Source organism: Vigna umbellata, chromosome 5 (genome assembly GCF_029865625.1).
Source record: "Vigna umbellata cultivar VRB3 chromosome 5, Vumbellata_1.0, whole genome shotgun sequence".
NCBI classification, from domain to species: domain Eukaryota; kingdom Viridiplantae; phylum Streptophyta; class Magnoliopsida; order Fabales; family Fabaceae; genus Vigna; species Vigna umbellata.
The window spans coordinates 14,939,025-14,965,049 of NC_142169.1; the positions used below are offsets into that span (position 1 = coordinate 14,939,025).

The 26,025-nt window shown below is 32.9% G+C and overlaps 1 protein-coding gene across 8 annotated transcripts; it reads right to left on the minus strand.

The window, feature by feature from the left end:
• Nucleotides 1-1,631: 1,631 nt before the first annotated feature.
• Nucleotides 1,632-12,850, minus strand: LOC148197794 (phytyl ester synthase 2, chloroplastic-like). Of its 8 annotated transcripts, XM_088116319.1 has the most exons (16): nucleotides 12,730-12,842; nucleotides 12,142-12,567; nucleotides 8,355-8,406; nucleotides 8,149-8,204; nucleotides 7,783-7,941; nucleotides 7,491-7,595; nucleotides 6,451-6,557; nucleotides 5,998-6,119; nucleotides 5,339-5,453; nucleotides 5,067-5,197; nucleotides 4,448-4,817; nucleotides 3,254-3,367; nucleotides 2,775-2,860; nucleotides 2,535-2,644; nucleotides 2,241-2,452; nucleotides 1,632-1,965 (listed from the first exon to the last, which is right to left on the minus strand). In XM_088116319.1, exons 2-15 carry the CDS (start codon nucleotides 12,476-12,478, stop codon nucleotides 2,262-2,264), a joined length of 2,055 nt encoding a protein of 684 aa, XP_087972445.1. In that variant the 5' UTR covers nucleotides 12,479-12,567; nucleotides 12,730-12,842; the 3' UTR covers nucleotides 1,632-1,965; nucleotides 2,241-2,261. The 8 variants fall into 8 exon arrangements, with proteins under 8 accessions (XP_087972445.1, XP_087972440.1, XP_087972443.1 ...); XM_088116314.1 differs by lacking the exon at nucleotides 1,632-1,965 and having other exon boundaries at nucleotides 2,007-2,452; nucleotides 12,142-12,551; nucleotides 12,730-12,850; XM_088116317.1 differs by lacking the exon at nucleotides 1,632-1,965 and having other exon boundaries at nucleotides 2,007-2,452; nucleotides 12,142-12,529; nucleotides 12,730-12,848.
• Nucleotides 12,851-26,025: the final 13,175 nt, after the last annotated feature.

The window sequence follows — 26,025 nt, forward strand, 5'->3', positions numbered from 1 at the left end:
GTTAGCCAAGCTCAAGCTGGTTTGGCTAAACTAGATGTAGCTCTTATGAGTGAAAAAGTATAAAATTTCTTTTGCAGTGTTATTCTAGTTTTTATCAATTTGTAATTTCTTCATCTTTGTATTAAGAAATTTAATAAGGTGAATCACGTGACAAACTTAAATGTTATTGAATGAATAATCAATTAATCTATAATCTTGATCAATCTTTGATAAAATAAATTGATAATGTTTTACACAACTTGCTTCACGAAAATAATTAAGTAATCAATCATAATTTTAATCAATTATTTGGTTATTTCAATCGAGTAAAACGTGTGTGTTTAGTAACAACATGTTCTTGAATTCCATTGTTAATCAATATTAAACAAAAGTTTTCATAAAGTTTTAAATGACTATTATGTGGTCAATTAATATTAAACACCTTTCTTTGAATCTTCAATTTCACTTCATTGTTTCCTTTTAAGATAGGCTTGATTTAGGCGCTGATGGTCTTCTACAACTTGGATCAACAAAAATTAATTGAGAACCCTAGCTTTCATCAACAAAAACACCTAAGTTATTATGTATAATCATTCTTTATATGTGACCTTCCACATTGTTATTATGTACAATCATTATGTGACCTTCCACATCAAAAACACTTTAATAAATCAGAGTTGTGAATGAATATTCCACTTATAAGAAAGTTTATAGGTTATGATACAACTTCTTAAAGTGCCCTTAATATCACTTTTATTGCTTTAGTGATCCTTTCGCCCTTATGTATCACTTTTATTGCTTTAGTGGTCATTTCCCCCTTATGTCTACTTTCTTTCACTTGCTTCATAAATATAACATTTATTGATCAAAGTAAGAAAATAAATGAGTTTAAAGACATTCACTATAGTGAAAACTTTAGTTATTAGATTTTTTTTCAATTGTGCCACAAGTCTTTAGTGATCTCTCCATGTCAAAAATGTGGCCAATACTTCTAATTAAAATCAAGAAATTCATAAAACAAAACAACCAAGACAAATTTAAAAACAAATTCAACTTAAATTTTGAAATCCAAAAGAACGTGTAATTAAATTTCAAAATTCAAAAGATAAATTAATCAAATTTAAATTCAATGACTAAATCAAAATTCAAAATTCGATGAATTTTCTAAATTAGATTTTAAAATTCGATAAGTTTCTAAATTTATTGGATTTATTAATAAAATTTTAAAATTCGTTACATTACCTTTCTAATATTATATATATATAAAGTTTGAGGTGTAAGAAGAAAGTCAATTGTTACAAACCAATGGCCCATAATTCTCCTCACAACCAAGACCGAGAGGAGACCTTTTTCTTCTTACTCCCATTACTAACTTCATCCATACAAACACAATTGAAAGGTTTCTAGAATAGATAATCTAAGTTACTTTGACAAAAGCTCAAATGGTTTTTTAAAAATATAGTAGGATATAAGTAAAAATTATGGGAAGGAAAAGTGTAAGTGGAAAACATGCAACCATATCTTTCTTCCTACAACCCATAAATTTTTGTCCATTTTGCCCTTTGTTCATTATACAATCTGAAAGTCAATTTTTTTCTCTTTAAAAAAATTTGGATTGCACAATCTAGAAATGAAAAATGAATTTCAAATAGTGGAATCCAAAAAGCCAAATGACATTCAGATTATGTAATTAAAAATCAAGCTTTTGAGAAAAAAAAATTCTTTGGTCTTCTGGATCCAGAAGTTACTTTTGACTTTTGAATTGTATACTTAAAAACTATTTTTCTAATAAGAAATGATTTTCAAATTCTACAATTCAGAGACAATGGAAAATAAATCTTATGGGGTTGCAGGAAGAAAGTCATGGAGATTCAGGAAAGAAACTGTTGCAAATCGGCTTGAAGACTTCTTGAACCTGAGCTCCATCCAGTTTTGTTTACTCTTCGTTGCTCACTTTTTGTCCATACTTCCATGAAGACTGTTGAGCTTTTTGTTGTTCAACCCAATTGCCAGTAGCCAACACAAACAAAAGAAAAATGCCTTTTAAATAAAACTTGACTAGTTGTTATCCTTTCCCAATCACTAGCTATTAGCAATTATCACTTATTGATTTAAACTTTGAAAAAAATGTACTACTACAATGTTTCTCCGAGAATTGTGCCTTATGGCCAGTAAACAATTACTGAAACTACTGGCAGTATCCAAAGTTTGCTTCCAACCCAAGGAATGCAATGCCCTGTCTAAACCAATTATAAAATTACCTTTTTATGGGTGCAGGACAATCAAATTTCAAATGTTGGAACTTCAGATTCAAAACCATGAGTAACTTGGTATAACAGCCGAGGTCCTATACTTCTATAGGGATCGCTTTCTCTTTTCAACTTCAAATAAGCAATACATCTCTCTACCTCGGATTTCACTTGTAAATAAAACTCATGAGCTTTCTCCTTATCTCTGAGTTCTTGTTTCCTCCCTGTCAAATAATATCTCATTAATTAAAGAAGGTAAAAAGCATGTCATGGACATTCCGAGATGTAAATATGAACTAGGCCTACCTTTCGTTTCAAATGGTTTTCCAAAATAATAGTAGAACCGCCCTGGAACTTTAGGCAAAATCAACGGCATATGCACTTGCTGATTTGCCACCTCACCACCAACATCACCCCTAGATTTCCAATTTGTAAGGGATATATTAATATAATGACGTATGTGTATACATATACAGCAGATGGAAAGGACAACGAGGATGTATGTATCAGTGTTTAACATGGTAAAACACACAACAAACAAGATACCTCAATTGCGTAACCTCACTTGTGAGACTTTCTATTTCAGTCCTAAAGTACGGAATCTTCACCAAGTCATCATAATCAAATACTACCTGTAAAGGCCAATGTGACATGATGTGTTATGGTAATTCCAGGTCCAAGGCATATCCACATTCATGCATAAGAATAATAGTGTTATGTTACTTTAGTCCGTAGCTAACCTTTAGCGAAGTGGTATTAACATGAGATGTATATGCTAATAACTACTTGCAAACTTAAAATTCATTAGCGATATGGTAAGACTTGGATGACAGTGAAAAGAACACATTTCACTCAGAGTGAACCAAGATTAAATCCTAAATTTTACAGAGAGAAGTTTGTAGATATGAGAAGTTCAGTAGAATTTTGTTTTCCTGAAAAACAGTAGATCACGATTTCACTGATGCAAGCAGTTTTAAGCACTTCGTAAAGGAAAAGGATTGGTTCAGAAAAAGACCAACACTTACTTGGCCAAGGTCATCTTCTCCAACTGCTCCAAATGGTACAATTTTGGCTCCAAATCTTGCCGCCATCCTGACAAACTCAGATTGTTCAGGCCAGAATAACTTGTATTCTTCACCCTGAGAATTATTACAATGCTGGAGACTTTAAACAAGTCGGTATATTTCTAAGCATTAACACAGATAAAGCGAGCCTAAAATATTGATGGGTCCTTTGAAGTGGACTTCACCAAAAAGAGACAATAACAAGGAGACAGGAGCTTACTATATAAAGAATTGATACTACTTTTAACCTAAAACCTTAAGACAATAAGTTTATGGGTCATCTTCCTTTTATATATATATATATATATATATATATATATATATTGATGGGTCCTTTGAAGTGGACTTACCAAAAAGAGACAATAACAATGAGACATGAGCTTATTATATAAAGAATTGATACTATTTTTAACCTAAAACATTAAAACAATAAATTTATGGGCCATCTTCCTTTTATATATATATATATATATATATATATAAATGAGACTTATATTCACACTTAGATTCCTAACAAATATATCCAAACCAAAATATATCACATTTTCACCCCTTTAGCAGCTTCCTGGCAGGCCTCTTGAAAAAGAGATTATTTCTCACATAAAATTGTTTCCAAATGGGAACAGACATGAGAATGATAAAATTCGCATATCCTTTCATTTTTAATGCCTTATTTGTTTGAACCTTGAAAGATAGCCCAACTTCTTATACTTCATCACTGTTCAACCTCAGAACAACGCACTTGTCATACAACATTGGGAAAATGAATGCCAAGCATTTGAATAAAAACTCTTAGAAGAGTACTATATATCACCTCACAGTAAAACTAGTGGAGTAATTTTATGATGATATAGGGAAAGTAAGACTTGGAAGTATGTGTTTTTGCTTACGTGGAAATAACCTGGCGTATATGGAACACAAATACTTTTCCAGCATGTCAACAATCCACTAGACTTCATTCAATTTCCCTTTTCTCTTTTTTTACTTAAATGAATATAGTGACATCTGATAATTCGTGCAAGTTTCATATGCACCTTTAAAAATATATGGCCTAGCATTTTGCATTCATGTCCCAAATGGTATAAACAAGTTAAAGACCTTAGAAGTAGTCAAACGAGTAAATCCTAGTTCCATGTGAAAGATAAAAGGCTTTACCTTCCTATGAAGCGCCTCGCGCATCCCTCCAGGATATAATAGCATATGGGCTTTAGAAGAAAAAAGCTTGAAGAAGTTAGCTGGTGCTACAGGGACAGCACCCATAATTCTGAAGTTGTCATAAGAAGATATCTCTGGCATTTTTCCAGTATTAGATCTCATAAACATCATGGGATGAGCTATCCCACGTATAAGTATATTTCTTTCCAAAAAAATTCGAGAAACCAGGGGAATTTTTTCTAATCCGAGGAGCATGTGGTACCCAACAAACAAAACAGGCCCCTCTAAGGGAATTCCAGCAAGGCCTTTTACAATCGTCCCGTCCTCCAAGGTTGAGAGCATTACAGCACTTGCGACAAGGTTAAACAAACTGGAAACATTAAAAGTGAAACGTGTCAAGGTTATAACTAGTTTGGTTACACTACAATCAGACAATCAAACCGAGAAAAGCTAAATTGCCAGATAGATACACATATATAGTTATTGATATCTACTTATCTAGCAACGGATCACGGCTGATCTCTCCTTTCAATCTACTATCTTTACAATATATACTACCAAGTCTCTTGTGGTTCTTAATTGATGGTTTGTATGCTCAAATTAATCCTCTTGTTTTTACCTGTTCGATTCTATTATTTTTCTGGCTTCATCAGGTGTTGGCGGTATAAAATCTGATGCATAGTCATGATGCTTGCCACGGCGGTAGTATGAAGTGCCCTTGATTATCGTTACCAGGTCAACGCTACCTTCCTGATAGCAGTGGTGGACACAGTTAAATATTAGGGTTTAATATCGTTTTTCTCCCACCAGATGTAAAGAATCCTGATGCATGCCTGAATGCAAAGACAAGCACACAGGCTTGAAGAAATGTATAAACGGAGAAATCCATACCAGGAATAGGAAATGGCCACTGTCATCAAATTTACGAAGCTCGCATTTAGATTTAGGCAGTAAATTGAGTAATCTTTCCCCTTCCTGATGACTAGGTAGTAACTGATCATTTCCACTAGAAGGGCAAGTCACAAAGTAAGTTTCACTTCATACACTTGAAAATATGCTAGGTGCATCAGATATTCAGTGAGATTAATTATTCAATTCAGTCAGGAAATTCAGTGAGATTAATTATTAAAATTCAATTCACTTCATACAGTTACCATCCGCTCAGGAAATTCATTATTCAATTCAACAAGAACACAAATTAGATAGAAAGAATTGCTATTAGTAATGGGAAATCCCACTAGGTTCATGATAATTTAATGTTCATAATAATTTAATTTTGTTTTCAGATAAAAACATTTATTTTGACCATTTAAGCTTTTATCTTTCATTTGTTCTCTAAGTTTACCCATAGCAACTGATCAGGATCTGGTTTATAGATTATGAGATTCTTCCCTTTACAGATTCCCTACATTGAGTCTAACTGTGTGATGTAATTCACCTCCAGTGGGATTTGAAAAGTTAATGAAACACTTTTTTTAACCAAATTAATGAAACACTTATTAGTCCATGTTTTCACAGTCAAAGTATGCACAATGGCAAAGAGAATGAACCTGCAAAGAATCAAAGTCTGAGCCTTGATAGCATAAAGGCGTGATTGGGCGTAAGCAGAAGCTGACTTAAGCATCTGTAGTTTCCACTCAAGTGTTTCTTTTGGTAATATGACAGCAAGAACCTGAGAATTAATCAATAAAAGATTTTCAATATTAAAGGTAAATGATGAGAAAGCTCAAAAACCAACCTTAACGGCAAGAAGCTAAAGTAAAGAAAATTCAGTCATGTCAATCCACGCCCTTCAAAAGTCCAGCATATTCCACTTTTAAGAAGTTTTTTTGCAAGAAAGAAACAAAATAAGCTATCCAATTTTCATTTCATATTTCTTCTAGAATATGCCTCATGCATTGCCAATTTGTCCTTTTTTTCTCATAGTGCTTACTTATTCAAAGCATAAACAAAAAGCACCAAAAATAAAACTCTATTTTTGAACGAAACCAAATGAACCTTACAGGCAAAGATAATGAGAAAGTGGTTAAATCCTTCACTAGCTCTTTAGTCGTATTTTGTAGAGGAAGCCCTTGGACCACATTATCCAACATCCTCCTCAGAGATTCACCTAATGTTACCAGAAATGTTGATGACATAAATGGAAAATGGCATCACTTTCTTTGGTAAAAGAAAGGTAGTATATCCTTGATCCATGAATTATAATAGATATTTTCAGTATGTAAGGATCAATAACTAGAAAACTTACCTTATGAAATTGATGCAAGTACCTGATGATTTAATATTTTAATTATCTAATGAACTATGATTCAGGAAAATTCAGGGAATATAAGCATAAGCAACAAAAATGAGAAAATCCCGTTTTACTAGGCACCAATTAAATATCAAATCATGAAAGGGGTAGAAGGGGGGAAATGACAAAGATTCAAAGACTTGAAACATTTATATGGTCAAAGACGAAAATGTAATAGATCCACCGAGTCGGACATAAAACAAGGGAGCACATATGCTACAAAAGATACATGGAAAGAATACGAAATTATACGTATATGACACGAAACGCATGGATATTTCTCATTGAAAAATTCGAGGATAAAAACATTGAATGGAATTATGTTTACGATTTGAACCATTGAAGAAAGCAGAGACCTATAACTGACTAAGCAAAAATTACTCACTGCTGAGACTTAGATAACTGCCTGATAATATAAACAACCTACAAATGGAATCTTTCATAGGTTCCCAGCATCAGGTTTTGTTTCAAGAGTAGTTTCTTTTTCTTATAGCATTTATTATCTTATATATAGTGCATTGTCTTACATGTAGTCCATGTTTAGGGTAGCTTTTATCAGAGGGAAAAAAATAGCGTATTTCTCAAAAGTTTTCTTAGAAGCTGCACAAAATAAGATTTATTTTCTTAAAATAAGGATACACAGATTTTGTTGGGTTGCGGAACGACGCAAGTATTTCAAGACATTAATCATTGAAAAATAGTGCATAAAGAAAGAAAAAAAGCACAGCCTTCATAACAAGATAGACAAACCTGCCATCGTTCTGAGAATGTTAGGCAGGCCAGGGGAGAGTGGATCAGGTAAAGCTTCCAATAATGGTGTTAGAAGTTGCAAGTTTGACCTGCTGAATGAAGTAGCTGCCAAATTGGGTGGGGAAGGTGAGATCAAGTTTTGTCCATCTTTAGTACTTATACAACTTTGAATTAGTAGTTCATAGCGGCTACTAGAGATTCTCTAAAGTTAAAATCTTTCTTGAACTCATGTTTATGGTGCTGAAAAATAAAATCCAAGAGAATAAACCTTATCTACGTTAATTAAAGCTACCTGGGTTTGCCAAAATTAGTACAAGATCAATATCAGGATTAAGAGCTGCAACAGCCAGCGCAACGCATGCTCCTAAAGATTCTCCAACAAGATATATGGGTCTGTTAGGTGACTGTTGATATTCTGACTTAACTGTTCTCTCGACTATTTTCACAATGTCTGCAAGAGGGAAGTATACATAACATAAATTATAATACATCATTATTTCTAAAAACGTAAGAAGAAACATATTTTCAACACAACCAACATACTCTCAAGCATCTTCCGAAAGTAAGACAGAAACAGCAGAAAAAACTTATGGTTAGAGCCAGAGAGTTCAATTTGAGCACGGAATAGTATAATGAGGTACAGAGGAAAAAAGTGTACCTGTAAATGATGTTCGATCCGCGACCGGAATATGCAAGCACCATATATCAAAAATCCTTCGTTGAAGAAAAAGAAACGAAAAGAGTATTTCTCACATATCAATTAATAACCTTTTCCTTCAAATTCATCTTATCACTTAAAAAGTGCATTCCTAAAATAACAATTTGGTGTGTGCAATTAGGCCTTAACATTAAATGAACACAAACCTTCCCAGCTTCTGATGATGTGAAATAAGTCCAAGTCCCACCCCATCAATCCCTGAAAAAATTGGAATGCTTTACACAAGTTTATGAGTAACCTTGTATGAAATCATGACATGAACGCATGGACATTATAATTTAAAAATATAGACATAAAGTGTGCATAATAGTATATCTCATTATATATATATATATATATATATATATATATATATATATATATATATATATATATATATATATATATATTAAATAATAAAATATATCAAATAATTCTGTAAAAAAAATATCATGACACTTCTAAATCCGAAAAATAAGAACTATAACTATAAATTATTAGATGTTTGATAGATAAAAATTAAAACATAAAACACATTATTTCTTTTGAAGCATAGTGCAATCACTAAATAACTTATAATATTAAGCATTAGCTTTTGTAACACATGCATGCACGGAGAACTTGATAGGTCCAATAAACTTTATTGGAATGATTCAAAATGGTGTTTGAGAGCTTAATAGCTTACTATCATAATCTCTACTATGGATGACATAAATTCTAACACAGTATTACACCCACAAAGACTTGAAGTGAAAATAAAAGAAACCATGAGAGAAGGACTAGAACAAAAGATCAAGGAAAATAAGATCTCAATTAGATGTAGAAGCATAGATTGAAAATTGAAAATAAGTTACATACTACAAAAAAATAAACTAATTTTTTAAAGTTGTATATTAGAAGTTGAATATAAAGAATGTCTGTGATTTTAGTAATATTTTTAAATATAAAATAGATAGTTCGATGACAATTTTCCAGAAACAACTAAAACTTACTAAATAGCTGCAAATTATGTTCATAAATTATTAACAGTAATTTTATAAAAATATAGAAAAATTACACCCTTATATTTTTATTACAAGAGCTAATCCAAACTTTTTATACTATGCAAATTCAATTCTCTTTTTTTTTCTTTTGTTAGAGAACAAAGTGAAAGAAATATGAATAATTTAAGGTTAAAACAATTTATATAATTAAGATAAATGAGAAGTGTAAACTACATTTCAAATGTCAAGGTTAATCCTCCCTTGCTATTTGAAAAGAAAAGTTGTAAACAGTATAACTGAAAGAAATCATGTTACAGCAGTAAATTTTAATTTCGTTGACCACAAGACTTTCAATTAAAAAGAAATAGTCAAAATAAACTATTGGAGCATACAAAAAGACTACATGATTTGCAATTAGGTAGAGATAAAAGCAGCAAGAGAAGCAGTTTACACCAAATCAGAAATAAATAAAGAAACCAGATCACATGTTGCATCTTCACAAGTATTTTTCATCATATTTTATTTTCTTTCATCCTAATGTCAAGGAGTCCGTCACTTACTTAGGTCCACCTCATGAAATTTAGGCCTTAACTTGGTCATTTTTAGTAAGATAAAAAGAGCTAAAGAGTAATGTATTTGTACCTTGAAGACAATTTTTCAAAACATTTAAATAAATTTAAAAAATTCTTAAGTTGAATTTTAAAACACGATTTTAAAATTAAACAGGATTTTATACTTTTTCAAATATAAATGAGCTCCACCTATACTGTCACAGGGGTTGATATGTTCTTTTAATTTAAATTATATAGTGTTCTCTCATGTAATCTTTAATTTTTTGGGTATTTATTTATTATAAAAATTATTTATAGTACATTTGACATTTGAAATTATCATTTCTAATTTAAAATTTTGTAAAATATATAAATCTTTTGTATTTTAAAATGCAATAACTCAACCTACTAAGTAGTAAAGTTTTTCAATCATCATAAAATTAATCAAAAGGAGTTAATTAGCCTTTAACTTAATTCAGGAAGAGTGAACATGTGATTTAGTCTTACATCCCTTCATGTACACCTTTCGAGGCTATATTTATTTTTGTCCAGTCCTTCGAAGTCTTGATCAGATCATGTTACCTTTATTTAATATGAACCAGTGGAATAGTAGCAGCTAGTCAGAAAAGTAAAACCTTATCACAAATTGCAAGGAGGTCATTACACTGTCTATAAAATTTTTTTGTGTAATTCCAGTTTTACCCCTTTAATTTTTATTTAAAACATTGTCTTCCATGAAAGATTGTGTTGTTCCAGTAACTGAAACTTGGAAGGGAATTATTCCAGTTAGGGTGGTGAAACTTGTGATGGTGTTTGGAAGCCACTGAGGTCGGGAACAGATACTGGAGCTCGTGGGCCGTGGTGGTGTTTTGAAATGGTAAAGTTGAGGTTACCAAAATTCAGAGTCCATAAATATGCTTTAGGAATGGTGTTACCAGAAGTGTTATAGGACAGTTCCGTAAAAGGAAAATCTAGAAAAGTAATAGGAGGTGCTATCTGTGTCGTGTTTTCCGAAGGTGACATACTAGTGACACAATATTTTTAAAGAAAATTAATATTTTTTAATTTTTTTACCTTTTCTTTTGAAATATATAATTTTTATTCAAATTTTTAAAGTGAGCAATTATCTTTACAAAATATAAAAAGTAAACTGTCATAATTAATCATTATATTTTCTGTCAGAGCATCCTCCTTTTCCTCTGTGTTCAAAAAATGTATATGAGATATACATACCCAATCATCTATGTCAACTTAAATACATTTTTATGAAAACTATCCTGCTTATATAAATTGTGCACAGGTTGACCTAAAAATTTAGTAAAATAAAAATTTTATAACCTGATCCTTGTACTAATTGCACACAGGTTGAGCTAAAAATTTAGTAAAACAAAATTTTTATACCTGAATCAGCACGTTCTACAAGTTGATATATAATTGATAGATTAGTAAATTGATTTTTTTTATAATTTAGTTTATATATTTGTTATAATACAATAAAAATAAATTGACTCAATTTAGTTTTTTACAATAAAAAAATAAAACATTCATCTAATTACTTAAATATTATTATAAATAACAGTTAAAAATTAAAATATAAAATATATAATTTAGAAAAAGTAAATTAAAATTTTAAATCATTCAATATAACATTTTAATATTTAAAACGATGAAATTATAAATCTATATAATTAAAAATAATAAATAATTATAATAAAAAACTTATAAAAAATTGAAAAATATCAATATAATGTTGTTAATAATAGATCAGGGATCAACAGACATTCAATCCAATTCGAACTGTTTCATCTGTTAATTAATGATCCGATTTCAATTCAATAAAAACAAAAAACATAATGTTATTCTTAGCTTGTTAAAAAATTATATGGAAGAATAGTAATATATTTATTCACACAAAATTGTCTTTTTCTAACTGGACAGAGTTTATTCCAGTGTTAAAAGAATAGATAATTTATATTTCCACGAAAAAATATGTTTTATCTTGTAGCATTTATTTTATTTTATTTTAATTGATGTAATATAACATTTTCATGAATTAAATAAATTTTATTAATTTTAAAATCCCGGCCGTGCATTGCTTGGATATAACATATGTAAGAAATAATATTCTGCAACAAATAATATTTCTACCAATTACATTTTCCTAAATTATAAAATCACATAGATAGAAACACGGTGATGGTATCACACATGCGTGACAAAATGTGCGATTGTGTGACAAATGTGCCATTTAAAAAAGCAAACTTGCAAAGCAAAAGTGGGGCGCAACTAAAAGGTGAGGGGGCAAAAAGCAAAACACATCTAATTAAACCAAACAGGCAAGTAAAAACAATTCAAATGCAAGAGAAAAAAATACTAAAAAGGAAAATAGTAAAATATTTAAGAGAGAGAAAAGTACTGACCTGGCAAAAAGAGCAGAAGAGGAGAATTGTCCAAATGGGAAGCGCACTCCAACGGCGAAAACCACCGCGGCGGTCCACCGTCTGGTTTGATCAATTCCTTCGATTGTTCCAAATATTCGTTCCAACCGTTTATCCGTCGCTTCTCCTTCTCTTCTAGAACTTTCTTCTCTTTCTTTTTCTCCACCGCACTGAGGCTTTCCCCTGTAGATACTAGAATCTGGTCTGCTGACACGGCGAGGCGGGGAGTCACAATCGAGATCTGGTTGGAGTTCAGTTTTCCAACTGACAGAGGGCTGAAGAGCACAGTAGGAAAGGGACAGGCTCCGACGGCCGCCATGGTAGCAGGTTATTAGAAAAGGCGAATCGGATACTATGATTAATTGGAGAACTGTTTAGCAGTGAACGAATGACTGCAGAAATGAAAGTCTGAATCTGGAAGCTGAATATACACTCTGGTATTTATAATAATAATAATAATAATAATAATATTATGCATTAATGATAAATTAAGACTAAGATTATTATTTTCATATTTGGTAACAGAGGGGAAAATCAACACAAGTATATGGCAAGAGAAATGGTGCTTACTGACGGAGGAGGAAGAGTCTTCTGGATGTGAGACAGTACTGTATGTGCTCTTCTCTGCTGCGCGTCAGCTTGTGGGTGAGGCCTTATGTGTTTTCACAAATCAATGTTGTATTTTTAACGGTATATTTTGTTTCGGCTTAAATACCTCTACAATAAATTTATATTTTTTATGAAAAAAAATTGGAAAACATTACACCTACTTGGGCAGCCCAATCTCACTGTCATTTTCTTTTCTAATTTTAAAATAAGCATGTCTTTCATATTTTCAGTGAAATGTATTTACACCCGTTTAAACATCTACTGTTCTTTTATATTTAACAAATAACAATCACTTTTTTATACTTTAATATAGTAAAATTTATCTTTTTTTAATTTGTTTACAAGATAATATAATAAAAATTTTAAAATTTGTGAAATTAAATTAAATTTTAAATACGAAAGAAAATATTTTTCATAAAATAAACAAGTAACTTAATTACATATTTAAAATTTCTTAAAACTTTTCCATATAAATATAAAATATTTGAGAAAATATTAATTTAAGATAAAACATACATAGACAAAAATATACCGATTATTAATATATTTACGTTAATATAGTATAAAGATAAATCAAAAGAAGTACAATTAAATTATTTTAAGTAATTTGTATATTTTATTTAAATTAGTAGGTTAAAGTAAAAAGACACAACTCAAACAGGGGCATCTAGAGAAAATTTTATTTTTCATAAAGGCCTTTAATAATAATTAATTGGAAAGGCTTTGAAAAATCTAGTATGACAAAGTGATAAATTTTACCAAGTGAGTTCTTGTATGATTGGTGTTGTTGTTATTATTAGGAGAAGTTGTTATTTTCTGTGTGATTCAAAGGAGGTGTTCATTTTGTGTAAATTTGAGGAAAATGGTTCTTTATTTATTGTGTAATTCAAGAAAGGTGTCTTCATCTTTTTGCGGGACTCAAAGGAGGTGTTTCATGTGTGATTCAAGGGAGATGTTGTTTATCTCTTGTATCTTTAAGAGAAATGTTTCGTAAACTTAAAATCTCATCTCCGTGATTACAAGTTATGGTTTATTTTGTTGTGTCTTTAAGAGAGGTGTTTTCTAAACTTAAAATCTCATCTCCGTGATTATAAGTTATGGTTTATTTTAGTGAATGAGTAGTCCCACTATAGAGACATTAACATTAACAACTAGACGTAGGTTCCTTTTGATCCAAACTAATATAAATTTATTTGAGCAAATCTCTCTTTCCTGTGCTTTTTATTTTTCTTGTTATTATTTAAAAGGAATCAATTTTAGTTGTAAATTCAGTTTATTAAAAGGAAAAAATAAAAATAAAAAACACAGTTTTATTTTAGAAACTAATTTACCCTCTCTTGATTTTTTCTAAACGCAATTATTCCATAGTATGATTCTAACAATTGGTATCAGAGTTTGCTTTAATAGTCATTTAAATTTTTTGAAAATATTTGCACAAAATCAAATATTTGTTGAGGGGCTTCAATTAACAGACCTCATTTGTTTGTTGTGGAAAATTATCATTTCTAAAAAGTAAGAATACAAATATTTTTAGTAACTGTTGATAGAGGCATTTGGATGCTATTATAAATGGTCATTTTGTTTCACACTAGATTACAAATAAAAATAGAAGGACTCAATATGATGTTAAGGTTAGAAATATAATTTCATCTGTCTTAACCCTTGATGAGTTTTATAGTATATATTGTCCATTCGAGTGCTTAGGAAATGTTATAAATTTTAAGGGTAACCCATGAAGGAACAAATGATGTGAAGTGTGCTAGGAAGAACTCATTAATTGAAGAATATGAGATGTTCCAAAAACCATCTACAAATTGCATAAGCGATTCACCCACATTGTAAATCATCTCTCTAAGTTAGGTAAATTTTTTTATATTGACAAACTTAATATAAAAATTTTGAAATCCTTGAACAGGTATTGGCAACCAAAGGTCACTACAATAATGGAGTCAAAAAATCTTGTTAATGAAATTATAGAAAAATACTAGAGTGGGGTGAATAGTGTTTTTGAAAACCTTTCGCAAAGCAGCCTTTAATGATTTATAAAAGATATAATTTGTATGAGATGTTTATACAATGATTTTTGTAGAATGCGTAAATGGAAAACGTTTCAAAGAGTAAAGTAGTAAAGCACAAATTTTATACTAGTTCACTCGACCTAAACTACGTTCAATTCTCCCTTAAGAACTATTAATCTTTTAACAAGATTACATGAGTTTTACCTCTCCAGGTTTACAACGAGTATTCTTACCACTTTTGGTTCACCTAGTCAACACGACTAGTCCGAGTTCAACCACTCCTGGTTTACAAGTATTCTAACCACTTCTAGTTCAAGTATTTTAACCACTTTTGGTCCAAGTATTTTAACCACTTTTGGTCTAAGAGTTTTAACCACTTCTTGTCTCAACCCTAGACAAAACGCATAAACAGTTTAACTCAATTGAGCTAAAGACCAAATATTTTAATTCTCTTCAAAATTTACAACACAAACAATATTTTGAACATAACAATCAGTTTTGACTTTGATGTGTTACCAATAAGGAGTATTGGTAAATCTTGAAGAAATTTGTTTTGATGATGCTACAAGATGTTTAGTTGAAGAAGATATTAAAATTAGTTAAAAGCAATTTGTAGAAATTAAATGTAGTAGGAAATTCTTGTAAACCTTGTAAGCTTGCATTTTTATCTTCAATAATCGATTATAGAATAGCAATAATCGATTATCACAGAGTCATACAGGAATAATCGATTATCACTTCATATAATCGATTATCACTTTTTGAAAACCCTGTAACGGACTTGAATAATCGATTATCACTTACAATAATCGATTATTCATGGCAGTTGGGAGTTGACCTTTGGCATTCAGTGTACTTGGCTATATATTTTGTTTTGGTGAAATTAGAAAACAACAGTTGAACAAAAAGCTTTTGAGAATACAGTGTGATCTGAGGAAGTTCCAAAAGCTTGTTCATTACATTGCCTGGTCTTGTGAAAAGGAGAAGCTCGCGCTTTGTGGGTCAAAGGTCGGAGCGGTTCTCTTCAAGTTGGCAAAGTTTCTGTTCTTCCGGTTCGTTCGTTCGAAGGAAGGTTTTATCTGTTTTCTGTTTCATTCACTCTATTGTAAACTTGTGAAACTATTTTTAGTGAAAACGTTAATCACTTTTTATAGTGATTAACAACTGGACGTAGATTCTTTTGAATCGAACCAGGATAAAAATTCTGTGTTGAATTTTCTTGCTCTCTATACTCTTTACTGTTTTATACACATCAACTGTTTGGAAATTTGTCTCTAAGTAAATTAAATTTATAAAACTGACCATCTTATTAAGAGTTTGACTGAACACGCTTTCCGCTTTATAAGTTATTCCGCTGTGCAAAATTCTATAACGGTACCGATTGTTCCAACAATTGGTATCAGAGCTTGCTTTGATATTTTTTCAAATCTTTTCGAAAATGGCCGGTCATCAAACTCAAGTATATGCCGAGGGTGCTTCCATCAACAGACCACCACTCTTTACTGGTGATAACTATGCATTCTGGAAAGTCAGAATGGAAATTTTTATGGGGTCTGTTGACAGAGGCATCTGGGAAGCTGTACTAAATGGTCCCTATATTCCAAAAAGAACTATTGATGGTGTAGAAGTAGAAAAACCATACTTTAACTGGACTCCAGAGGAAAATAGAAGAGCTCAATTTGATATTAAGGCTCGCAACATTATTTCATCTGCTGTTGTACTTGATGAGTTTTATAGAATTTCAGTTTGTAAGACAGCACAAGAAATGTGGGAGGTTCTCAGAGTCACACATGAAGGAACAGAGGACGTGAAACGTGCAAGGAAGAACACTCTCATTCAGGAGTATGAGATGTTCAGAATGCAACCTGGAGAAACAATTTCTGATGTCCAAAAGCGATTCATTCACATAGTGAACCACTTGACAGGGTTGGGTAAGACTTTTGATACTGATGAATTAAATGTAAAAATCTTGAAATCATTGGACAGGTCTTGGCAACCAAAAGTGACTGCCATCTCTGAGTCTCAAAATCTTACTCAAATGTCTATGCCAATCTTGTTTGGGAAACTCCGTGAGCATGAACTTGACTTCAGAAGATTGACGGCTGAAGAAGATCAAGGCAAAAGAAAGACACTAGCCTTCAAGTCCGAGATCTCCAAAGGAAAGAACTCTAAAAGGATTGAAGATGATGACTCCGATGATGATGAAGAAAACATGAGTCTTATGATTAAGAAGTTTGCAAAATTTATGAAAGCAAAGGGAAAAGACAAATACCGTGAAGAAAGGAAAGAAAATCATGGATCTTCTTCAAGCATTAAATGTTATGGATGTGGAGAAAGAGGTCATGTGAAGACTGACTGTCCTAAAAATAAGAAAAGTGAAGAAAAGAAAGAAAGAAAGTTTCCAAAGAAGAAGAAAGCTTACATAGCTTGGGAAGAGAATGCTTCTAGTTCTTCAAGCTCAAGCGAATCAGATGAAGAAGCAAATTTGTGCTTAATGGCAGACCTAGAAGATGCAGGAAGCCAAGTAAGTGATTCTAGCTTAGAGTCAAGTAATGAGTTTGACTTACAAAAGGCATTTCTTGATTTGTTAAATGAATCTGAAAAACTTGATGTTGCTCATAAAAAGCTAAAGAAAGAGCATAATGAATTGAAATTGAGATATGAAAAAGTTCTAGATGACGAAGTTGTTTTAAGAAACAAAGTTAGTAATTTGGAAACTAAATTATCTGAATCTGATACTATTGTACATCCTATTGAATGTCTATCATGTAAAAGTCATCTATTTGATATTGACATTCTTGAGCACTTACTTGCAAAGGCAACTAAGTCTAAATCATATGCCAAAACAAACTTTGAGAAAAGCAATGCAAGAAGTGGAAACACACATCTACACAAAAAATCTAAAGTGATAAGAACCCGTAGAGTTTGGGTAGAAAAAGGGACTTTTGTGAAAAATAACGTGTATAAGGCTTGTTGTTTTTACTGCATGAAACTTGGTCACACCTCAAACAAATGCAGCATCAAACATTTTGGTGTTCCAAATGGTAAATATGCATGGGTTAAAACTGTAAAATGATGTATGTTGGCATAAACTAACCCCAAGGACCCATAATAAGATTGGGGACCTAAAGTCTTGCTCAAATTTGTTTTGTAGGAACTTATTAAGTCAAAGAAGTCATTGTGGTATCTTGACAGTGGTTGTTCAAGACACATGACCGGTGACAAGAAAAAGTTTATTTCTTTTGAGAAGAAAAAGCAAGGCTTTGTGACTTATGGAGATAACAACAAAGGTAGAATCATTGGAAATGGAGACATTGGAGGAGGAAACACATTGACTATAAAGGATGTATTATGTGTTGAAGGTCTCAAACATAATCTCCTAAGCATAAGTCAATTATGTGACAAGGGTCTCAAGGTAACTTTTGAACGTGATAGATGCACCGTATATTTTAAAGATTCTACTGAAATTGCTTTGCAAGGTGTTAGGCATAATAACATTTACTTGATTGATATTGAAAATGCATCTAGTCATAATATAACATGTTTAGTTGCTAAAGAGGAAAACCCTTGGCTATGGCATAAAAGAGCTGCACATATACATATGCAACATTTGAATAAATTGATTTCAAAAAATCTTGTGATTGGTTTGCCAAATTTAAAATTTGAGAAAAATAAACTTTGCTCTGCATGTCAATAGGGAAAGCAAACCAAATCCTCATTCTCATCTAAAACTATGATTTCAACATCAAAACCTTTAGAACTTCTGCATATGGACTTGTTTGGTCCATCTAGAATTAAAAGTTTTGGTGGAAACTACTATGCTCTTGTGATTGTTGATGATTACACTAGATTTACTTGGACATTCTTCTTAACCCTTAAAAATGAAGCTTTTAAAGCATTCAAATCGTTTGCAAAACGTGTTCAAAATGAAAAGGAATTGAAAATCAAAACCTTGAGAAGTGATCACGGTGGTGAGTTTGAAAATGAATCTTTTGAAAAGTTTTGTGAAAAACATGGAATTGCTCATAATTTCTCTGCTCCAAGAACTCCCCAACAAAATGGTGTTGTTGAAAGGAAAAATAGGTCATTAGAAGAACTAGCTAGGACTCTTTTAAATGAATCAAATGTGCCAAAATACTTTTGGGCTGATGCAGTTAGTACTGCTTGTTACGTGTTGAACAGAATGCTAATTAGGCCTATTCTTAAGCTAACTCCCTATGAACTGTTTAACGGTAGAAAACCAAATGTATCTCACTTGAAAATCTTTGGATGTAAATGTTTTGTTTTGAATAATGGTAAAGATAATTTAGGCAAATTTGATGCTAAATCCGATGAGGCAATCTTCTTAGGATATTCTTTAACTAGCAAAGCATATAGGGTGTTTAATAGAAGAACCTTGACAATTGAAGAATCAATGCATGTTGTCTTTGATGAAATTGTGGACCTTGAGGTGAACCCTCTTGAGTCAAATAAATCAATTGCAGGTGATGAGGATTATTTGAGGGAAGCTCTTGAAGAGATGTATCTAAATGAAAACTATCCACCAGAAACTCAAAATGAACATCAAGTAGTTGATCCTAAAAGCTATCAACAACCAAGAGGACTTTCTCTGGACAACATCATCGGAGATATATTAAAAGGGGTAACTCCTAGACACAATCTTAATAATTTATGCTTAACAGTAGCTTTTGTGTCTCAGGTAGAACCTAAGAACATAAAGGAAGCTCTTCAAGATGATAAATGGTGCGTTGCTATGCAAGAAGAACTTAATCAATTTGAAAGGAATGATGTTTGGCAACTCATTCCTAGACAAGATGATTTTCAAGTCATTGGAACAAAGTGGGTGTTTAGAAACAAGCTTGATGAAGATGGAAACATCACAAAGAACAAAGCCAGGTTAGTTGCAAAGGGCTACTGTCAAGAGGAAGGTATCGACTATGATGAAACTTACGCTCCAGTAGCCAGGTTAGAAGCAATTAGATTATTACTTGCTTATGCCTCTTTGATGAAGTTTAAATTGTACCAAATGGATGTGAAAAGCGCATTTTTGAATGGTTTTATTAAAGAAGAGGTATATGTAAGTCAACCTCCTGGTTTTGAGGATTTTAAATATCCTAATCATGTTTATAAGTTAAAAAAGGCCTTGTATGGTCTTAAACAGGCACCTAGATCTTGGTATGAAAGACTTAGTACCTTCTTGATTGAAAATGATTTCTCTAGAGGAAAGGTTGATTCCACCCTATTTATTAAGAAAGTAGGAAAACATATCTTGATTGTTCAAGTATACGTAGATGACATTATTTTTGGGTCTACAAATAATTCATTATGTGAAGGATTTGCACAAATAATGCAAGGTGAATTTGAGATGTCTATGATGGGTGAGCTTACCTTCTTCTTAGGGCTGCAAATAAAGCAAATAGATGGGGGGACTTTTGTCTCTCAAACTAAATATTGTAGAGAAGTACTTAAGAAGTTTGGTATGGATACTTGTAGAGAAGCCAACACACCTATGGCAACGTCTTGCTATTTAGATAAGGATGAATCTGGTGAAGGGGTAAATGAAACCATGTTTAGAGGAATGATAGGATCCTTACTGTATCTAACTGCTAGTAGACCAGACATTATGCAAAGTGTATGTGTGTGTGCTAGGTACCAAGCTAATCCTAAAGAATCTCATCTAATTGCTGTCAAAAGGATTTTGAAATACCTTAAAGGAACCACTTCTTTTGGACTCTGGTATCCATCTGATGCTTCACTTAGTTTAATAGGTTATTCTGATGCAGACTATGGTGGCTGTAAAATTGATAGGAAAAGTACTAGTGGCACTTGTCATTTTCTGGGTTGTTCTTTAGTGTCTTGGCATTCAAAGAAACAGGCTTGTGTAGCTTTATCTACTACTGAAGCTGAATACATTGCTGCTGGCAATTGTTGTGCCCAAATCTTATGGATGAAACAGCAACTGGAGGATTTTGATATCTTCCTTGATCACATTCCTTTGAAATGTGATAATACTAGTGCTATCAACCTAACTAAGAACCCCATAATGCACTCAAGAACTAAGCACATTGAAATTAGACATCATTTCTTGAGAGATCACATTCAAAAGGGAGATTGCCAAATTGAATACATTGACACGATACATCAATTAGCTGATATCTTTACTAAAGCCCTGCCTAAAGATAGATTCTATGAGCTTAGAAGAGAGTTAGGGGTATTAGACATGTCTTAGACTCCACATTTATGGTTCTTTGCAAATTTTTGTAAGATCAGCGTTCATAATCGATTATCATCAGGTCATAATCGATTATTACAAACCTGGGATACATCCTCTACACTAAGATAATCGATTATCTTACTCCATAATCGATTATGAATTTTCAAACTCATACCTGGAAAATCATGAGCAAATAATCGATTATCTTCATACATAATCGATTATCGTACAATTTCTGGAAAGTGACAAACGAGCAGATAATCGATTATCACTTACGATAATCGATTATCACGCTACCAGTTTCAAAAATAAAGCCGTTGGAGACTCCATAACGGCTCAAAACGGTCATAAACGGCTAGTTCTTTCCTTCTTCTTATAAATAGGCCTCTATAATCGATTGTTAGCCATCTTTTTGCACCTAGAAACTACTGAAATCAAAATCTTGAGCTTCAAATCCCTCCAATTTTACTCACTCTCTCAAACTATCACTCCCTCAACCTTTCTCCATGGCAGATTCAAGGAGACATCGCCGCAGAGCTGTTGGAGCATCCTCTTCCTCTCAACCACGTCCGGCAACGATTGATGGATGGATTTCAGATCAAGAAAGACATGCGGACTATGTTTCTTCCTGGCAAGAGAGACGAATCATGGCAGTAAAGTATATTCGCCTTGATTTTTTCCGTTTCTATGGATTTCAATTTCCAGCGCTGTTTAATGATCAAGGACTGTCAAATCTGGTGGAGCAAAACGGTTGCATTTATCCCGATCTCATCAGAGTGTTCTACTTCAACTTGCGATATCGAGATGGGATTATTTCCACCAAAGTCAAGGGTGTGTCCCTATAATTTTAGATGATGATGTGTGGACCAACGTTGCCCAACTACCCATCTGGGATGATGCTGTTAAAGTTCATCTCGGACTCCAAGATTTCGATCGATTATCGACCTTCCAATCCTTCCTACGTCACCCTGAACAACAGACTAATCGAAGGCAATTGCTTGTTGGAGGTTTCAAGGTTGAAGAAAGGATGATTCACTACTTACTTGTCTGGATCCTATGTCCTAGAGCAACCAATCATGCTCAATGTTCTGAACAGGATCTACTTCTTCTGTATGGGATCCTGAATCACATCCACATCGATTGGCCTGCTCTCATTGCTGACACTATGGTAAAAGCTAAGAAATCCCATTCTTATCACCTTCCTTATGCTCTTCTTATTTCTAGAATCTTGGAGTACAAAGGGGTCAATATTGAAGGAGAACTTGTCCAAGCCACTCAAGTTGTTGGCTCGGAAATTGGCGATACTACCTTTCGTCAGATGGGATTCATTACTAGAGGCAGGGTCCTTATTCACAAAGATGATTATCATCCTGATGTAGATGAAGATGATGACATGGACACCAATATGGCTGACCCCGTAAGTGCCGCTGCTCCGTCTGATGCTGGACCATCCAACATACCCTCCTCTTCCTCAATTTCTATGGAAGAACATTTTGCAAGGTTATCTAAACAATTGGAGGATATGAGTCTTGCACAAAAGACTCACTTTGAGGCGATTTATGATTGGCAACGATCTGTTGATGAGCACATGGTTGATCAATTTCTTGATCTTGATGTTCGCCTATCTAACATCGAGAATCATCTCAACATTCAACCTCCCGCGAGATCTCCTAGTCCTGAGTTTTAGATATAGGTTCTCTGTTAGACTGTTTTGTTGTTTACTTGCCATTTCATCTATGTTAAAATTCAGTCTGTTATGTGTCTTCTTATAATGTACCTTTCTTTTCATAAATAAAATGATCTCTTGATTATATGCATCCTTTGATTAATTGAGGGGGAGATCATATTTAGGGGGAGCCTTTACCATTCGATCTTTTTGCTTCTGATCAAAAAGGGGGAGAAGAATAATACAAAGGTAAAAGTATAAATTATTACAGGTATTGCTAACCTTGTTGCTGTTTGTTAGCTTATATGTTTTGCAGGTAAGCCAAACTTGCTTTTAAAATTGAATTTTTGATCATCATCAAAAAGGGGGAGATTGTTACCAATAAGGAGTATTGGTAAATCTTGAAGAAATTTGTTTTGATGATGCTACAAGATGTTTAGTTGAAGAAGATATTAAAATTAGTTAAAAGCAATTTGTAGAAATTAAATGTAGTAGGAAATTCTTGTAAACCTTGTAAGCTTGCATTTTTATCTTCAATAATCGATTATAGAATAGCAATAATCGATTATCACAGAGTCATACAGGAATAATCGATTATCACTTCATATAATCGATTATCACTTTTTGAAAACCCTGTAACGGACTTGAATAATCGATTATCACTTACAATAATCGATTATTCATGGCAGTTGGGAGTTGACCTTTGGCATTCAGTGTACTTGGCTATATATTTTGTTTTGGTGAAATTAGAAAACAACAGTTGAACAAAAAGCTTTTGAGAATACAGTGTGATCTGAGGAAGTTCCAAAAGCTTGTTCATTACATTGCCTGGTCTTGTGAAAAGGAGAAGCTCGCGCTTTGTGGGTCAAAGGTCGGAGCGGTTCTCTTCAAGTTGGCAAAGTTTCTGTTCTTCCGGTTCGTTCGTTCGAAGGAAGGTTTTATCTGTTTTCTGTTTCATTCACTCTATTGTAAACTTGTGAAACTATTTTTAGTGAAAACGTTAATCACTTTTTATAGTGATTAACAACTGGACGTAGATTCTTTTGAATCGAACCAGGATAAAAATTCTGTGTTGAATTTTCTTGCTCTCTATACTCTTTACTGTTTTATACACATCAACTGTTTGGAAATTTGTCTCTAAGTAAATTAAATTTATAAAACTGACCATCTTATTAAGAGTTTGACTGAACACGCTTTCCGCTTTATAAGTTATTCCGCTGTGCAAAATTCTATAACGGTACCGATTGTTCCAACATGATGTACTATGAGTGTTATTGCCATTGAAACCTAAGCCGTGTTTGTTAGACGAATTCTTACATCCTTTGACTATAAGTCCTAGACATTCATTTCCCTCAAACGTTCATTTTCATGTTTGAGAATTTCGATATGTTTAACATCTCTAACAATGATTGTATTTTTCACAAGCTTTCCATTTTTCGAAATGAGTTTTTCATTTTCTTTTTTGAAAATATATATCTTCCCTTCCAGGTTGCTAACTTCTTTTTGTAAAACCTTAACACTATCATTAAACGATGTTAGTTTATTTTTCAAAATGTCGTTTCGAATAGAACACCTACTAAAAGGTTGAAGAATGTTACTCTAGAGGAAGCCTAAAGTACCATTAAGCCAAATGTAGAGCCTTTGAAAGTTTTTGGCTCGATTTACTTCAAACATGTGTCAGATCAGTTGAGAAGAAAATTGGATGATAAGGAAGTACCACGAATTTTAATTTGTTATCATGCAACTAATTGGTATAAGTTGTACAATTAAGAAACTAGACATGTAGCTATAAGCAGAGATGTGATAATTGATGAGGATAAAGTTTAGGATTGGAAGTCTATGTAGAGAAAAATTGTAACTCTTTAGTTGGAGGACGAAATTTTGAGAGATAAATCTGATCCAGTTAAAGAAAAGTCTACTGATAAGGAGGAAACCTGAGAATATCCTTTAGAACATCACAGCTACCATCACATATGAAGGACTATGATCTGTTCTATGAGGCTGTAGTAACTTCAGAAGGTATTCTTGTCCATTATGCACTTATAGATGAAGTTGAACCTGTTACTTTTGAGCAAGTTGCTTCAGATGATAAGTGACTGAATGCAATGCAAGAGGAGATAGGTTCCATTGAGAAAAATCAAACTTAGGAACTAGCTAAGCTACATGTAGATAAAAGGTCAATAGATCTGAAGTGGGTTTACAAAGCTAAAATAAATCCACAAGGAGATATTGTTATATATAAGGCCAGACTGGTTGCAAAGGGATTTCTACAAAAGGCTGGAATAAACTATGGTGAGGTGTATGCACATGTGGCTAGGATGGAAACAATGAGACTTGTAGTGGCTTTGGCAAATCAGCTTGATTGGTCATTACATCAATTGGATGTGAAGATAGCTTTCTAAATGAAAGGCTAGAAGAAAACGTCTAAGTAGTGTAGCCCCTTGGGTTCGAAGTTGAGGTGCAATAGAGAATGGTATACAGGTTGAAGAAAGCCTTGTATGGGCTAAAACAGGCCCCTAGAGCCTGAAATCAAAGGATTGATCAATTCATGGACAACATTGGTTTTGAGAGGTGTGTTTCAGAACATGGTGTCTATGTGCAGAACAGTCAAAGAGAGGGGAGAGTTGAAAGACTAATAGTGTCTATATGTAGATTATATGTTGGTTATTGGAAGCAATGAAGTGTCGATTCAGAATTTCAAACTGCACATGCTGAGTGAGCTTAAAATAAGTGATTTAGGAAAACTAAACTACTTCCTTGGCATAGAGTTTGCTGAAACTGAGAAGGGGATAATGATGCATTAGTCACGCTATGCTAAAGAAGGCTGAAATGCAGAAGTGTAATGCTGCAAACATGGTTATCAAACTCGTGAGTTAATTGGTTAACTCAGACGCGTTTGCGTTCCTAGTCATGGTTGTCGAGTTCACTCGGTAGTAAACTCATTTTTTTTAGTAAACTTGGTGGGCTCGCAAGCGAACTTCGTGAAAATGTATAAAATCGCGATTTTTCCACAATTTGGAGAGTTTAAAATAGGTAGAAACGAAAAAAGAAAGATTTTGTTTTGAGTTTAGTATTTGATTATGTTATTAGGGTTTCTCTTCATTCTCATTGTGCTTCACTCCAGTTTGCGTTCATGGTCACGTTTCATTTCCTCCCTTTCGCGCTCCGTCTAATCGTCGTTCGTCGTAGTCGTTCATCGTCGTTGTTCGTCGTCGTGTTTCATCCGTTCATAGTTCGTGGTCACCGCTCATAGCGTTCTCATTTGTGGTCTCGTGGTCATGCTCCAGTGGCCTGATTCGCACTCTGTCGTAGTCCTGGTCGCAGCTTCTGGTCTCGCTCCTTCAAGTAGTGTGTGCGAG

Excerpts from the sequence above, each read along its gene's own strand:
- LOC148197794 (XM_088116319.1), bottom strand. The coding sequence starts at position 12,478 with ATGGCGGCCGTCGGAGCCTGTCCCTTTCCTACTGTGCTCTTCAGCCCT. Across the intron at positions 5,454-5,997 it reads CAGACTTTGATTCTTTGCAG|TGGAAATGATCAGTTACTAC; the intron begins GTTCATTCTCTT and ends TTGCCCTTCTAG. Across the intron at positions 2,861-3,253 it reads GAGAAGATGACCTTGGCCAA|GTAGTATTTGATTATGATGA; the intron begins GTAAGTGTTGGT and ends TGGCCTTTACAG.